A 16,071-nucleotide genomic window follows, 5' to 3' on the forward strand; every position below is an offset into this window, starting at 1 on the left:
TGCAGATAATGTATTGGGCCAACAATGACATTAATAAAGAATGACATTATCCACACAGGATATTGGAGATAAAAGATTCTCCAATGGAGAGATGATCCACGGATCAGAACCAGGGTTAACATTCCTCAAGCAAAAGGCCCACCCTTCTTCCAAGTCTGAAGAAAGTGTTTTGAGAAAATTGTAAAACATACAGATTGCCTGCATTTGTAATCCGAGACTTGGGGTGGTGGGTGTGGAGAGAGTCAGGGAAAGAAATGGATAAGTGGTAAATATGGTAAACATATGGATGTGCAACTGGCGAATTATAGAAAAAAATAGTTTGGGTTAGGGAGGCTATGTTGCATGAGGTTACAATTCTGAAAGGGTTAATACTATTGTTATATGGGCTCCACCCACTGACATCCTTCTACTGATAACCTGTGGATGAAGAAAATGAGTTATCGTCTATCCTTTGGGAGAAGCAGATATATATCTCTATAAACTCCCTAAGGTCTGGTAATAATGCTGACCAAACGTATTTTTCAATTTGCTATCATGCAATAAGACTTCTTGTCATATAAGAACAGTATCTCTTCCGTGGATAATCTATGATGTACATCCTCAAGCATTTATCACTGGATATGCCCAAGACAAAGCAAAGACAAAACAGGATTGGTGGCAATGAACTACCTCAGTCAATCCTTACCCAGTATCACAAGCTGGTAGAGGTGGCAGATACTACAATGTGCCAGACAGCTCATCAGTGAAAATACCACATTGACTTGGAATCATATTAGTATTAATTCACTTACACTGGGTCAGAAATCTGGAATTCTCTCACTAACAGGATTGTAGTTGCACATATACCATCCAGTCTACAGCAGTTAAAGAAAGTGAATCATCAACATTTTTCAAAAGCATTTATAGATTAGACAATAAATCTATTTTACTCCACAACCCAAGCTTGACCTGCTCAGGAATGATGTTCGAACTCTATCCTCTGGAAAAGTACATTTGTAGCCAAAGACAATAAATAAATACCAATTCATTTGGTTTCAGTGTAAATGAAGATCTCTATCACTTACCCCCTTCTGTAGGCCCAAAAGAACTAATATGTTGGATTCTTGAGGGAATTTTATTCAAACATATACAGTATAAACTGGCAATGACATCAGGAATAATGAACAGCACCTTCATGAAAGAATGCCGTTCTTGTCCTTCAAGTCTTAAGTTGATAATTTTTAAAAAATTACTTGGAATTGCCTGAAAAGTATATCATAATTTTTTTTAATTCAATTAAGTCCACTTTCAAATTAGAGAATGTTGCATTTTGAATGAGGGCAACATGTTCCTAGAAAAAATAATTCATCCTTTGATGAGATACATTTTTGAATTCTAGGACTGGGCGTACCTTAGCTTACTTCTTGACTACGACTGATTAATCTTTGTGAATTATTCATGGTAGACCCAGATGTATGGTGATGGACGTTTCGGGAAGTTAACCCCCTCCAATTCTACTTTGCACTCCCCATATTTTCAGCACCAACTATTGATAGCTTTTTCTTAAGCTCTCTTGGCAGAATGCTCTGGAAACATCTAGCTAAACCTTTCCACCTATCTCTTCTCCTTTATGATGTTCTCAAAACAAACCACTTTGATTCTCACCTCTGTGCTTGACGATCTGCATTATTCCAGATCCTCTGACGTGTCAAATTAAAACTCTTGTCTATATTTTCAAATTCCTTCATGTTTTGGTCCTCTCAAGGTTTCTTTTTCTTTTGAGGTTTTCTTTGAGCTCTCTTTTCCTGATCATGATGATGTCATCATTTGGCCTTTGACTTGTACGTTTTCTAAACCCATGCATGTTTTATTTTAGAATGTCAGGGTGAAAGGAGTGCTTACTCCACCAATGTTTTAATGTAATAGAATGAACACCACACAAAAAGGGGGTTGAAGCATATTTGATTTCATTATTTATTCCATGAGTTATTGAACAATACAGGCCTTCAATCACTCATCACTTGCACCTCTCGAACAGTCTGCTTGCATTGAATGTTTTATCGAGGCAGTGGCTGACCAGCTTAGACTTTATTCAAGTCTCTCAGTGTAAACCCTTCTACACACAAATAGAAGGAAATAGGTCACATCCATTTTCTACTTGTTTCAAGGTGACCAAGGCTGGGAACTGGACATTTATAAAAGGCTTGAGCTCACTCTCAGAATTTTCTGTTGCTGCTCTTTCCCCCTGGACTAGAGAAACATTGCATGTGAGACAATCTGTTTTACTGAATTTGCCTCTGACAAGGGTGTGTTTATGAGATCTTATTACTTTGGAACATCTAGCCTTGGGTAGTTAACATGTTTTATTTTGTTAAGTATTTCAATAGAGTTACAGATAAGCACTTTTTTTAAGTCCTTATTTTCTCTGTATTTTAACTGTTGTGGAAAAATGAAGTGCTTCAAGTCTGGGAGTTTGACCAATCGAATAGCATCTGGAACACAAGGCCTTACACTTGGCTTTATAAGTAAATGAAATTTCAGAACATAGGCAGAAAGAAAAAGGAGATGGGAATCACTTTTTAAAATAAAGATTCACAGCAGTACTCTGATGAGAAATGATCTTGGCTCAGAAGACCAAGATGTGACATCCAACTAGGTGGACATAAGACAAGAAAGAAATAATTGGTAGCAGTAGAGTGTAGGCCAGCTAACAGTAACTACACTGTTATAATTTAAAAATATAGGGATTTGTAAGTATTATGGACCAGACGAAGCCTGCTCAAAACATATTAAGAAGATAACCTGAATCTAACTTCTTCTTATTTTTAAAGCCAAGTGTAAGGCCTTGTGTTCCAGATGCTATTCGATTGGTCAAACTCCCAGACTTGAAGCACTTCATTTTTCCACAACAGTTAAAATACAGAGAAAATAAGGACTTAAAAAAAGTGCTTATCTGTAACTCTATTGAAATACTTAACAAAATAAAACATGTTAACTACCCAAGGCTAGATGTTCCAAAATAATAAGATCTCATAAACACACCCTTGTCAGAGGCAAATTCAGTAAAACAGATTGTCTCACATGCAATGTTTCTCTAGTCCAGGGGGAAAGAGCAGCAACAGAAAATTCTGAGAGAGAGCTCAAGCCTTTTGCTTTGCAAGGAGACATGTATAGCAGCTTCCAAATCCTAACAGCTATTGAAATTTAAACCAAAATCCTGGTTCTGTGGGATCTTGACCTCACCCTTTCATGTTGCTTCCATTGTTCTAAGATTTAAAAAACAAAGCAAGCTAGGCTCAGAGCAGACAGCTCAGCTTCAAGATTACAAAACTTGCTTTCAAAATAAACTTGACACAATAAATCCTTCTTAAACATCCATCTCATAACAGTAAGAAAAGTATTGCAATTCTTGTGCATGATTTTAATCTTGATACAGAACTGAGAAAATCAAATTGGCAAAGATAGCCTTGAGGATAAATTCATAGCCCATTCCAGATAGTTTCTTACAATCCACTGTGGGACCAAAACATGAAACAGGTTATTCTGATGTAGAAGCATTTAATCAGATATATTTAGTTAATGACCTCATTGTAATGGATCATCTAGAGAAGAATGATCGTATCATGAATAACTTTATATTCACTTTGAGGGTGTGAAACCTGGGTCTGAAACCAGTATCTTAAACCTAAATACAGCCTATTATGAAATTGTGAAGACAGAATTTTCAAAAGTGGATTTTTCAAAAATAGATTGAAAAGTAGGATGGTAGATGAGCAGTTGTGGAAATGCAAGAAGAGATATCATAATTCTCATTAAAGACTAAATGGTAAAAAAAAGATTCTCCAAGAAGGATGAATTGTCCATGGCAAACTAAAGAAGTTGAAAGAAGTTATTCAAATTTAAAATGAATGAATTTTACAAATAGTGCCATTAGAGGAATATTACAAAGTAAACTTATAAGATCTTGTATGTCATAAATGCTTCAGATGAAAAAATGCAACATTTTCTTTTATCATTTTCTTCTTTTATTTTTCTATTTCTCATTTTGAATGTGCTGTTACTCCAATTCACTCATTCATATCATTACCCTTTCTGGTTATAAAATGTTCCATGACACTATTTCAAAGCAGAGCCATTGTCCTATCCAACTTTTATTTCTCAATCAACATCACAAACAAGCATCATAATCATACAATTCAGAAGAGGCACTTCGGCTCACTGAGTCTGCACTGACAAAAATTGCTCTAAATCTACACCAATCCTAATTTCCAGCAGTTGGTCCACAGTCTTTGATGTTCAAATGCTCATCCAAGTACTTTTTAAAGGTTTTGGAATTTCCTGCCGCAATTATCCTTCCAGGCAGTGCATTCTAGATTCTCACCACACTAAGTGAAAAAGCTTTTCCTCAACTCTCCTCCAAATCCCCCTGAAAATTATTTCTCTTACTATTTACCTTTCAACCAGGGAATACCTATTTTCTACTCACCCTGTTCAGGCCCCTCATAATCGTATACTCTTGAGTCAGGTACCCTTCTCAGCTTTCTTTGCTCTACAGAAAAAAAAGAGCTTATCCATCCTCACTTCATACTAAAATACTCCATCCCAGGCAGCATCTGGATGAATCTCCTCTGCACCCTCTCCAGTGCAATCATATATTTTCTATAATGCAATGACCAGAATGGTACCCTAGCTGTAGCCTAATCAAACTCCTGTACAACTCCAACATAACCTCCCTGCGTTTATAATTTATACCACAACTGAAAAAGGCAAGTGTCCCATATGCCTTCTAAACTATTAACCCTGTCCTGTCCCTTCGGCAATCTATGGATGAGTTATTATCACATTGCTGTCAATCTGATCTTGCAATGCATAAAGTGGCTGCACTATTTCTCAGATTGAAACACTGACATTTCAAAAGTACTTTATTGGTTGTAAAATGCATCTGGTGCTTTTGGAAAGTGCTATCTTAGTGGATTCCTTTAGTTTTTTTAATTTCCTAAACATAATTGATTAATGAATGTACTATAGTTTGTTGTGGTCCAACTTATTTCATCATCAGATTGGAGTTCCAGCAACAGGATAAAATTTGCGGTAAATACTACCACTAGCTAGTGCTTCCAATTAAACTTGTTGGATTATAACCTGGTATTGTGTGATTTTTAACTTTGTACCGCTGGGTGGAGCATCACTCGGAAATGAGCAAAATCGGAGAGATGCTTTTAAACTTTGACCAAACTCCGAAACATCACTTATTTTACAAATCACCTAATCTTAGGTTTGTATACAAATGACCACAATATCGATCAGTAGTGTAGGGATCCTGTCACATAAAGTACTGTTTATTCCTAATAAGATCCGTAAATTACTTACATAACTCAAGTGTTGCGCTAGCTAAGTGAAATAACAGTGTTGTGGAATATCAATCACAATGCTCCATACACTAAAGTATCATACTGTGGCTTTCTGTTCTGCTTCAGCCACGGTGGCTACTTAGCTTTAATAATAGCTTTCACCAAGTATTATACGTACAATTGTGTACGCAAATGGATAACGGTAGGCATTTTTAATAGCAGCACCCTATTTCCTACTTGGGGATGACATATTTGAAAACAATTTTTCTGCTGTCGCACACCAAAAAATAAATCAAACAGCACCTGGTTGCAGCTAAGATTAGAGTCAATGCAAATAGAAGGTTGGTAACAACCACCTCGTCTTAGGATGTGGCACAGGGGAGAGCAGAGAACGCCCATAGGTTCAGTGGAGTACTAGTTTGAAACTTGATGCAGAGAGAGAAAATTATTCAAGTGGGGAAGAGTACATTTAGAAGCCATAAATATTTTGGTTACAATGAACGTCAACAGGGGAATCTAAAGCCTTTTTCATTCAACAGTGTGGAGAATGCAGCACTTGCTACAACAGTGTAATATAGTTTGAATATGTAAGGGGTAGCCAGATAAGGACGAGGAAGAAGCAAAGAATGGTTCAGACAAAAACGTAAAAACAAAGAATGCTCGAGATCTGAAACACCAACAGAAAATGCTGAAAAAACTCAGCAGGTCTGGTAGCATATGTAGAGGGAGAGGAGCAGTTAACGATTCCAGTCTAACTATTGCCAGAGCTGCAGAGTTTCTTCAGCACTTTCGGTTGGTGTTTCGGATGGTTAGGACGGTAGACTGAAATGAAGAAAACTGGGGAACAGCTCGATTGGAACACATGCATCGGCATGGACTCATTAGACCACATGGCTTTGTTCTGTGCTGCACCTCTAAGATTTGAAGCATTCACCAATTGCATCTTAAAGAAAACAGTACACTAATTTTCTACATTCCAACAGTAACAAACAACACCTTAGATATATTTCATTGGCTATAACTGGCTTCCAGTAAATCAGAGATCGTGTAAGACTCTTTGAAAAGATAATTTTTTTCACATACACATATTCCCTTCTGCTTGAGCTGACGTGTCCACACACACCGCCCGGAAATGTCTCCCTAGTAACCGTGACGTTTTGCAGCACACGGCGCTACCACCCCGGAAGTAATTACAATGGAGACGCGCGGTTCTATCTATACAGCGCGCGAGGCCCCCACTAGGTTTTCTTTTTCCGGTTCACTCATCGCTCCGATCAGGCACGATGGCGACAGCAGCAGCAGCGACTCCTTCTCAAACTCAGTCAGCGGCTCCGGCCCTGCCGCTCCAGCGAGGCATTGTCAAACTGGTGGGTGAGATGCTGTCACCATTACGGTGGGAGGCAGGAAAAGAAAATTGGATTACATGATGCGTTGACACAGGATGGGGGTGACTGACAAAGGGTGTGCAAAAAGTGTGGGGGGGTTGGCGGGGTTGGAATAAACACACAGCAGTTTGAGCTTCGAAGCTCCCCGAAAGCGGTTTAACTTGTGCATAAAGCGAAATTCTCCGGCAAACTCCTTAGCATTCAAAACCGGAAAGTTAGGGCTTTGAATCAGCGAGCGATGGAGTTTTGACAAGGAGAGTTCATGGTTTGGGTGGGTGACGTCGCAAGAGAAACCGTGGGAGTTACTGTGTTCTCCCGGGTCCGGAGCAGCTTCACGTGAGATCATTCGAGGGAATTTGAAATAACTGAAGTACATGGGCGAACGGAGAGAAAATTCGTGTCTCTACCTAATATATTTGAGCATATTCTGGGATTAAATCTGTTTTATAATCTTGTCAGGAAGGATATCGAGTAACTGGTTGAGCCACGTAAACTGGGGAGAAAATGAGTGAGCGCAACATATGATGAGTGGCTCTTTGCATCAATCAGATGGAGGGACTTAAGATTTTTTTAAAAAAACTTCAGTTTATTGACGGAACTTCGCAGAAAGCAACTCGTTGCTTTTAAACCTTGCAATAGAATTCAGTCTTTAATCGCTACTTTTCAACAGTTTATTCTTTTGGATCACGATTTCTGTACTTATGAGTTAAAGACAGCATAGAACAGTTTCACTTTCAAGCGTTGACCTTGAATTAAGTGTACAGAATGTTTTTTAATGCAGAGACTTTTATGAACTTGTCCTTGATAATGCATTTTTTTTCGCGAGGGGCTATATTAACAGAACTAAAGTGTTCCAGGTGAATGCATGATATTATTGATTATCAGCACCATGTGAGAAGATGCACGGAAGTTGGCTGCGGCATTAGATTTGTTCATGTTATTACTATCATTTTGGAAAGCAATTTCCTGTTGAAAAAGGTTTAATTTATCTGGTTGATCTGACTTTCTCTCCTGCAGTTTTCTTATCCCCAAGGTTTTGTCTTTTGCGAGGATATGATGTTTCAGATGCTAATAAATGCATTGCTAATTACCCATTCTTATGCCTTTGACATCAGTGCAGGTGGGTAATGCAACCAACTCAATTGCTGTCTTGCCCAACATTTCTGCTTTGATTCACTAGATAATTAATAGAGAATCTTGACTAGATTGTGTTTGCTTATCTTGGGCCTGTGATGCAAATTTTAAGTAAAATTGACTTGTAACATATAGTACTTCCAACTGTTGCCCTGACTCGATCACTACAGACTAGTGATTGAACCTGGTGCATTATATGGCTTGGAACATCAGTGGATCATAATGTAGAATTTTGTACCATTTTAAACATAAATTGGCAACTGTTCATGCAGTGTGGTTAAGAAAGATAACTCATGATTATTCTTGGAAATCATGATTCTGCTGATAATATTGAACATATGCTCTCTGTGGGGATCCTGTTAAACTTTGGCGTGCAAAATTGTGTACTTTATATTTTTGCCAAAAGAAATGGAGGATAAACATAAATTTAGGGATGTCTAATTTAAAAAAAAATCAGTGATTGCTTAGTAACATATGTAGTGTCTGTTAAACACAATTGGTGGAATGTCAAACATTTTTGTTTACCAATTTGCATAGTCTCCAATGTAAGTTACCTGGACTTGTAATCGTTAACTCTCCCAATTTGTGGACTAATATTAGAATCATAGAGATGTACAACATGGAAACATACCGTTTGGTCCAACTCGTCCAGATATTCTAACCTAATCTAGTCCCATTTGCCAGCATTTGGCCCATATCCCTCTAAACCTTTCCTATTCATAAACTCATCCAGGTGCCTTTTAACTGCTGCAGTTGTACCAGTCTCCACCACTTCCTCTGGCAGCTCATTCCATTCATGCACCACCTTCTGCGTGAAAAAGTTGCTCCTTAGGTCCCTTTTATATCTTTCCCTTCACACCCTAAACCTATGCCCTTCAGTTCTGGATTCCCCCACCACAGGGAAAGACTTCATCTGTTTACCTTATCCATGCACCTCATGATTTTATGAACCTCTATAACGTCACCCTTCAGTCTCCGCTCCAGGGAAAACAGCCCCAACCTACTCAACCTCTCTCTATAGCTCAAATCCTCCAACCCTGACAACATTCTTTTAAATCTCTTCTGAACCCTTTCAAGTTTCACAACATCTTTGAGAGGAAGGGGACCAGAATTGCACGTGATATTCTAACAGTGACCTAACCAATGTCCTGTACACCCGCAACATGACCTCCCAACTCCTGTACTCAATACTCTGACCAATAAAGGAAAGCAAACCAAATGCTGCCTTCACTATCCTATCTACCTGCCACTCTACTTTCAAGGAGCTATGAGCCTGCATTCCAAGGTCTCTTTGTTCAGCAACACTCCCCAGGACCTTACCATTAAGTGTATAAGTCCTGCTAAGATTTGCTTTCCAAAATGTAGCACCTCACATTTATTTAAATTAAACTCCATCTGCCACTCAGCTCATTGGCCCATCTGATCGCAATCCTGTTGTACTCTGAGGTAACCTTTGCCGTCCATTACTCCAATTTCAGTGTCTTGTTATAAACCAAGAGTAATTTTATGGAAGAATGTTCTTAGCTTAATTTCAGTAATGATCTTCAGTGTGTCTTGCCCCAGCTATTTATTGAGCACAGTGACAGGCAAGTGTGGGTATTGGCAGATTTGGTGTTATTACTTGAAGAAACTGAGAATCGTCCTGAACAGGATTCATCAGTAGTCCGTTCCAATACATGGATATTGGAATGAGCATGTTTGTGTAATTGATTTCAGAAGTTGTAGGTTTAAAACAGATTTTCTCAATTGAATACTACACTAAATTATCCATTGCAAAGTTTTTAAATTCATGTGCAGAAAAGTTGATGTGATATAGTAACGAAAACGTTAGCTCTGTTGGCTGGATGGCTAGTTTGCAATACAGTAGTACTAACAATGTGTATTCAATTCCTGTACTGGCTGAGGTTACCATAAAGTTTTTTTTCTTCTGCTTGGTGTCTTACGTTTGTGGGCAGCATGGTGACTCAGTGGTTAGCATTGCTGCCGAACAGCACCAGGGACCCGGGTTCGGTTCCTGCCTTTGGGCACTGGCTGTGTAGAGTTTGCCTATTCTCCACATGTCTGCGTGGGATTCCTCTGGGTGTTCTGGTTTCCTTCAGGATTCCTGAAGAAGGCCTTATGCCCAAAAACGTCGATTCTCCTGCTCCTCGGATGCTGCCTGGCCTGCTGTGTTTTTCCAGCACCACATTTTTCAACTCTGGTACTCCAGCATCTGCAGTCCTCACTTTCTCCTAGTGCTCTGGTTTGCTCCCACAATGCAAAGATGTGCAGGTTAGGTGAATTGGCCATGCAAAATTGCCCATAGTGTTTGGTGCCTTAGTCAAGGGTAGATACAGGGTAGGGGAATAAGTGTGGGTGGGTTGCTCTTCAGAGGGTTGGTGAGGACTTGTTGGACTGAAGGGCCAGTTTCCATGTTGGAGGGAATCTAACCTAATCTAATCTTTTCTTGTCTGAGGTGTGATGACCCTCCGGTTAAACCACCACTAGTGTTTCTCTAATGAGAGGCCATGCTATGTACTGGTAAGACTATGGCAACTTTACCCCTTAGGTATGAAAATATGAAAAAAAAAAGTTTTTCTTCTTGGGCTATTCCAAAGCGAGTTTGTGTTCATTGTAATACAGAAATCTGGACTTGACAGGGCCCCACAGAACAAACTTGAATAGGAACTGGTGGATTTCAATAAGCAATTGGTTGAAGGTATAATACAGCATTGAAACTGGCCCTTTGGCCCAACTCGTTCATGCTGACAAGGTTTCAGAAACTGAACTAGTCCCACTTGCCTGTGTTTGGCCCATAGCCCTCTAAACCCTTCCTGTTGTCTGCCCATTTGCAGTGGATACTGTCACTATCCATGTACCTGTCCTAATGTCTTTTAAATGTTACGATTGTACCTGCCTCTATCACATCTGGCAACTCGTTCCATATATGCACCACATTCTGTGGGGAAAATGTTGCCCATGAGGTCCCTTTTAAATCTTTTCCCCTCTCTTAAACTTATGCCCTCTAGTTTTGGACCCCCTTACCCTGGAGAAAAGACTTTGGCTATTTACTTTATCTGTGCCGTTCATAATTTTATAAACCTCTCTAAGGTCACCCCTTAGCTTCCTACGCTAAAAGAAAAATGTCCCAGCCTATCCAGTCTCTCCTTATAACTCCATCCTTCCAGTCTCAGAAACATCCGTCTAAATCATTCTTGCACTCTTTCCGGTTTAATAACATCCCAATGTTGTGTGTAGCGTGTCACCTGAAAGATAGTATTTAACATGTTGCTGAGATTATTTTCTAGTTTGTGTATTATAGGTTCTGATGGAGGACTTGAAATTGCTCCATCCTTACCTGGACCCTTGGGTCTTGCAAGCACTTCAGGTTTATTGGATGTGAAGAGTTATGTTGTGAAGCAGGAATGAAGGTGTGAAGAGAATCTTTAGTATTTTGGCGAGCTGGGGAGAATGGGACAATTAATACACAGATAGCAACAGGTATTAATTTAATGAATTATTAAGGAATTAAGTGAGCGTGTAGACATAGATTAGGTTAGATTCCTTACAGTATGGAAACAGGCCCTTCAGCCCAACAAGTCCTCACTGACCCTTCGAAGAGAAACCCACCCAGACCCATTCCCTAACCCTTTATTTACCCCTGACTAATGCACCAATCGCTATGGGCGATTTAGCATGGCCAGTTCACCTGACTTGCACATCTTTGGATTGTGGGAGGAAATCGGAGCACCCGGAGGAAACCCACGCAGGCACGTGGAGAATGTGCAAACTCCACACAGACAGTCTGAGGTGGGAATCAAACCTGGGTCCCTGGTGCTGTGAGGCAGCAGTGCTGACCACTGAGCCACCCCTTGTAAAGCATCCTGTAAAACATACAAATGTATTATGTATGTGAATTGCTTCTTGTATTGAATACTGAAATGGTGGAGTTGATATGAAAATTAACTAGTATGCCATCTCTACAACACTGCTTGTGCCCAATTTTATCTGTACTGTTATCAAAAATTATTGTACAGTGTTTTCAACTAGATGAGCATGTAGGTTCCAGAAAACTGGATAAAATTAATTGCACACTGGACATTTCCTTATTATTCTGTCACCCAGCTGAGTAAAACCCCAGATAGCAATGTTTCTTAGAACTTTGATTTGAAATTTTCCTTTCCCAAAGCACTATTTTGATTTAGAGCAAATGTCTGGGAAAGCTCTTAAAAAGGTAAAAATGGACCAGTGGTGAGGCATAGGTGTTTATGTAAAGTAGATTGCAAATCTATGCAAAGTATTCCTTAAAGTGTGCAGATGTGGAATAAAAATAACTTGCGTTAAGTTTGTTCATCTGTTTGCCACCTGCCACCATAAAGAACTATTTTCACTTCTGCTCAAATCTCATGTTCATTGGAGCTGAGGTTTCAGGCTTTGCCACCAGTAGACTTGATTCCTCCACCCCACACAGTCCAATTTGACCAAGATCTAATGGGAATGTTCCACTCCATATTAGGTGATCATCTATTGCTCACCAAATTGAAATTCATTGCCTCCTCATTCCCTAGTGTATTGAAGTTTAACAGCCATGTTCACATTATAAAATTCGATGGGATCTGACCCTTCTGTAATTCAGAAACTGGCTGTGTTGAAGCTCTTATCCTCTCTTCTGTATGACATTTTATTCGGCAGCTTGATTCTTTTTTCTATCTTTTCTCACCACAGTTCTTTTCCTTCATCGTTCCTCCAACCTTGACTACTTGTTATTATCTCTCTATCTTAATCTGTTTACGTAGTTTTTTTATTACTGTAACTTTGTTTAGACCCTCGTCATGCGACTTTGATATCTTACTCATGTTATTCCAGCCATCAAGCATCACTTTATCTTTGATTATTTGTAATTAATGGTTTTGTAGTAATTCCTTCACTTGTTATTCAACTGGTGACACTTTATTCACACCATTTGACTCTCTTGACTACCGGCAAAGATTTGTTATTCAGCCTATCGACACTGTACTCACATTATTTGTATTTATCTGTTGACACTATTTTAATTACCTGGAATTATCTTGCCATTATCTTTCTGTGCCAGTGTGCTTCCCTCCACTTCACCTGACAAAGGAGCAGCGCTCTGAAAGCTTGTGATTTCAAATAAACCTGTTGAACTATAACCTGGTATACTGTGACTTGTTCTTTTGCTTCATCTTTACTGTCAGAGCTATTTTTATCTAAATGAACCTAGTGAAGTATCTTGGGATATTTTAATATGGTAAAAGTACATGAATAGGAAAGGTTTGGAGGGATTTGGGCCAGGAGCAGGCAAGTGGGACTAGTTTAATTTGGGATTATGGTCGGTGTGGACTGGTTGGACTGAAGACTCTGTTTCTGTGCTTTATGACTCTATGGCTGTGTGACTCTACTGTAGAAATGCAGGTTGTTAAACATTTAGAATCATGGCACTTAATGCTGGAATTCACATCCTGAATTTTTCTATCTTGCCATTCCTCGCTTTTCTAACGTTTAAGTAAGTAGCTTTTTTCATGACTCCTTTGCTCAATTGATTGAACTCAACATTAGGTACTCCTACCATGTCCTCACCAGTTCTCTCAGGTGCTCCCTTTTGAGTTGAATTAGGATCACATCAAATGCAGTAGCTTTAACATATCCTAAAATGTAGGTGCAAAAGTATTGTGCCATTATGAGGGTGTGGAGTGGGGTGGGTGGGTGTGTAGGAGCAGGTTTGGGGAGGGGAGAACAGCATGATTGAAGGAAGGCGGAATTGGCCTGTGAAATGGGGATGGCATATGGGAGTGGGTGGTTGACAGATGGTATAGGGACGATATGAGAATTTTGGAAGGAATATAATGTATAGGGCATGGAACTTTAAAGCATTACTGTTGCCTTAAAGACGCTAAGTTGCAAATGTTTTGCAGGTCTCTGCTGGTCCATGTAAATCCTTACTTCAAGCACTTTGTAGACAAACAAAGAAATTCTGTGAAACAATGTCAGTTAGGAAGAGGCATGCATTTGTCATGTTGTATTCTGCAAATACATTTATTATGTAAAAGATTGACATCTTGTTTCCCACTTAACCATCTGGTTTCAGAACAAATTAACATACTAATAGAGAATTGTTGCTTAAAGGTGCAAGTTGGAAACTAAGAAAATTTCTTTTCAGATGGATGATGATCATCCAAGTTATTTTTGAAGGATGGTTAAAAGCAAATGTAAATTATCTGGGTCAAATAAATCACTAAAGTTCTCCTGAGCCCACAGCTTCTGGCCAGTGGAAATATAGTTGCAGGTTATGACCTAACAAAGAAAAGAACAAGTTATTGACTTTGCATTGTCATTTGCTAACAAATCAGTAAGAGAGTACTTTTGTGAGATGGTTGCCTGTCATTGGATAGCAGTTAAGATTTGGATTTACGAGAAAGATGATCTGTTAGATATTAGAAGGAATAGTCAGACTTTGATAATTTTGAAAGATTAATATATCATGAATTTTAACAGATCCACAAAAGATTGCAGAAATTCAGTTTGGTGATTTCCTAATTCAGTGCTTGCATTTAAATTGCTGCATTGTGCTAAGCTGTTATATATCGATAATTTCCTGATCTTAACTGATAATCTATTCCCGGGGGGGAAAGACCATTTTAGATCATACATCTGGTAAAGTAATCATTCCCAGCAGCCTTGATGGCACAAGTGGGGCAATCTGTGGTGTTGCACAGAATGAAGACTCTCTGCAGCTTTTAGCGTTCATTTAGATGTATGACAGAAGAGTTGCAGAGACGCAAAGGGAGTTATTTTTTCCAGTTAATAAACACTTGGATTCAACTTTGAGCATGCACGGTTCACAAGTGCTTCAGATATGACTCAATTGTGCAATTAACTACTCAAAATGGATCAGCAGGATGTTCAGATGAGGCTGAAGTCACATTAAGTGCACTGTTAGGTTGTGATTGCACTTTGGTACCCAATTGGTTAAAATATTGTTTTGATTCACTGAGGCAAAGATTGGTATAAACGAATTCTGAAAATTCCTTTTTTCAGCTTTAGATTGGTGATACAATGAACTCATTGAAAGAATGGTAATCCAGATAAAATAGCTGGAGTATGCCACTTTTATAGTAGAACTGACGTAAACTCAATGAAATACTCTTTTGAACAAGGTACAGGTGACTTTGAACATGGGAAATAACAAAGCGATTGATTTAAGAAAGTCAGTGAATCTGCAATTTACCTGATTAGGTATTACTATATCCCTTAGCAAAACTTGACGTTCCTGATCAGAATGGTAGAGGCTTTTTGCTGACATCAAGTGGTAGGAATCAGGGGAAAAAAAAACAAATTGTCTTGAAGTTACAGGGATCTGCTGCTCTTGTCACAGGCTAAAAATGTGATTGAAAGTTTTTGAGTAAAAATGCTGATAAAGGTTACATATAGGTTGAATGTATATGGTTAATTGAAGAAATTAGTGAAAAATGTCATGTAACAATATGGAAAACTGCCATTTCAGTTTGACATGGGAATTTAGTAATAACTGGACTTAAAGGTGGTTCAATGCCACAAACATTCTAATTTTATAGAATTTTAAAAATTTCTTCATTGGTTATGAACATTGCTTGCTAGGCTAGCATTTATCATCCAGAAGTCAGTTTGATGGGTCTGAAGTCACATTTTTTGACCAGATTAGGTAAGATTGCGTTGTCTAAGATAATCCTTCTCTAAGATCATGAACTTTGATGACAATCAATGGTGGGTTCTATATTTACAATTAAGACTAGTTTTTTGTTCCAGAATTTTTAATTGAATTTAAGTTTCACCATTTGTCAAGTTGGGATTCGCATCAGTGGTCTCAGACAGTTAACCTGGGGTTCAGCATTGCTAGCCCAGTGACATTATCATTACACTGTCGCCTGATAACTACGAGAAGGCTGAATTATTGGAGAAAATTTGGAGTGTATGCGATCTCAGAAGACCAAACAATGCAAACTTCAGTGTCAAGGGCTTATTAGACCATAAAAGAAAGTCATAGTGTAAAATTGTCTGGTAATATGTACAGTGAGATAGCAAGGCCATAGTTTTCCAAAATGGTAGTCAGGTTATGAACATTCATTCATCATGGTTAATTGGGACTGATTACAAAGATTCAGAATCGGAACAATTAGAGGGCAATAAGATATTCCATGTCTCTCATTTATGCGTTTGACAGTTATGGTGAAGCATACAATGGATCT

At 38.7% G+C, this 16,071-nt stretch overlaps 1 protein-coding gene across 1 annotated transcript in view; it reads left to right on the forward strand.

Moving 5' to 3' along the window:
• Positions 1-6,573: 6,573 nt before the first annotated feature.
• snd1 (staphylococcal nuclease and tudor domain containing 1) overlaps positions 6,574-16,071 on the forward strand; it is an 890,588-nt gene continuing 881,090 nt past the window's right edge. The window contains exon 1 of the mRNA XM_043713955.2: positions 6,574-6,697. Within this exon, the coding sequence (XP_043569890.2) occupies positions 6,614-6,697 (84 nt within the window). The 5' untranslated portion in view covers positions 6,574-6,613. The remainder of the gene's footprint in view (positions 6,698-16,071) is intronic.

Source organism: Chiloscyllium plagiosum, unplaced genomic scaffold (assembly GCF_037043375.1).
Source record: "Chiloscyllium plagiosum isolate Xiang-an unplaced genomic scaffold, Cpla_swu_hap1 HiC_scaffold_23, whole genome shotgun sequence".
Lineage (NCBI taxonomy): Eukaryota > Metazoa > Chordata > Chondrichthyes > Orectolobiformes > Hemiscylliidae > Chiloscyllium > Chiloscyllium plagiosum.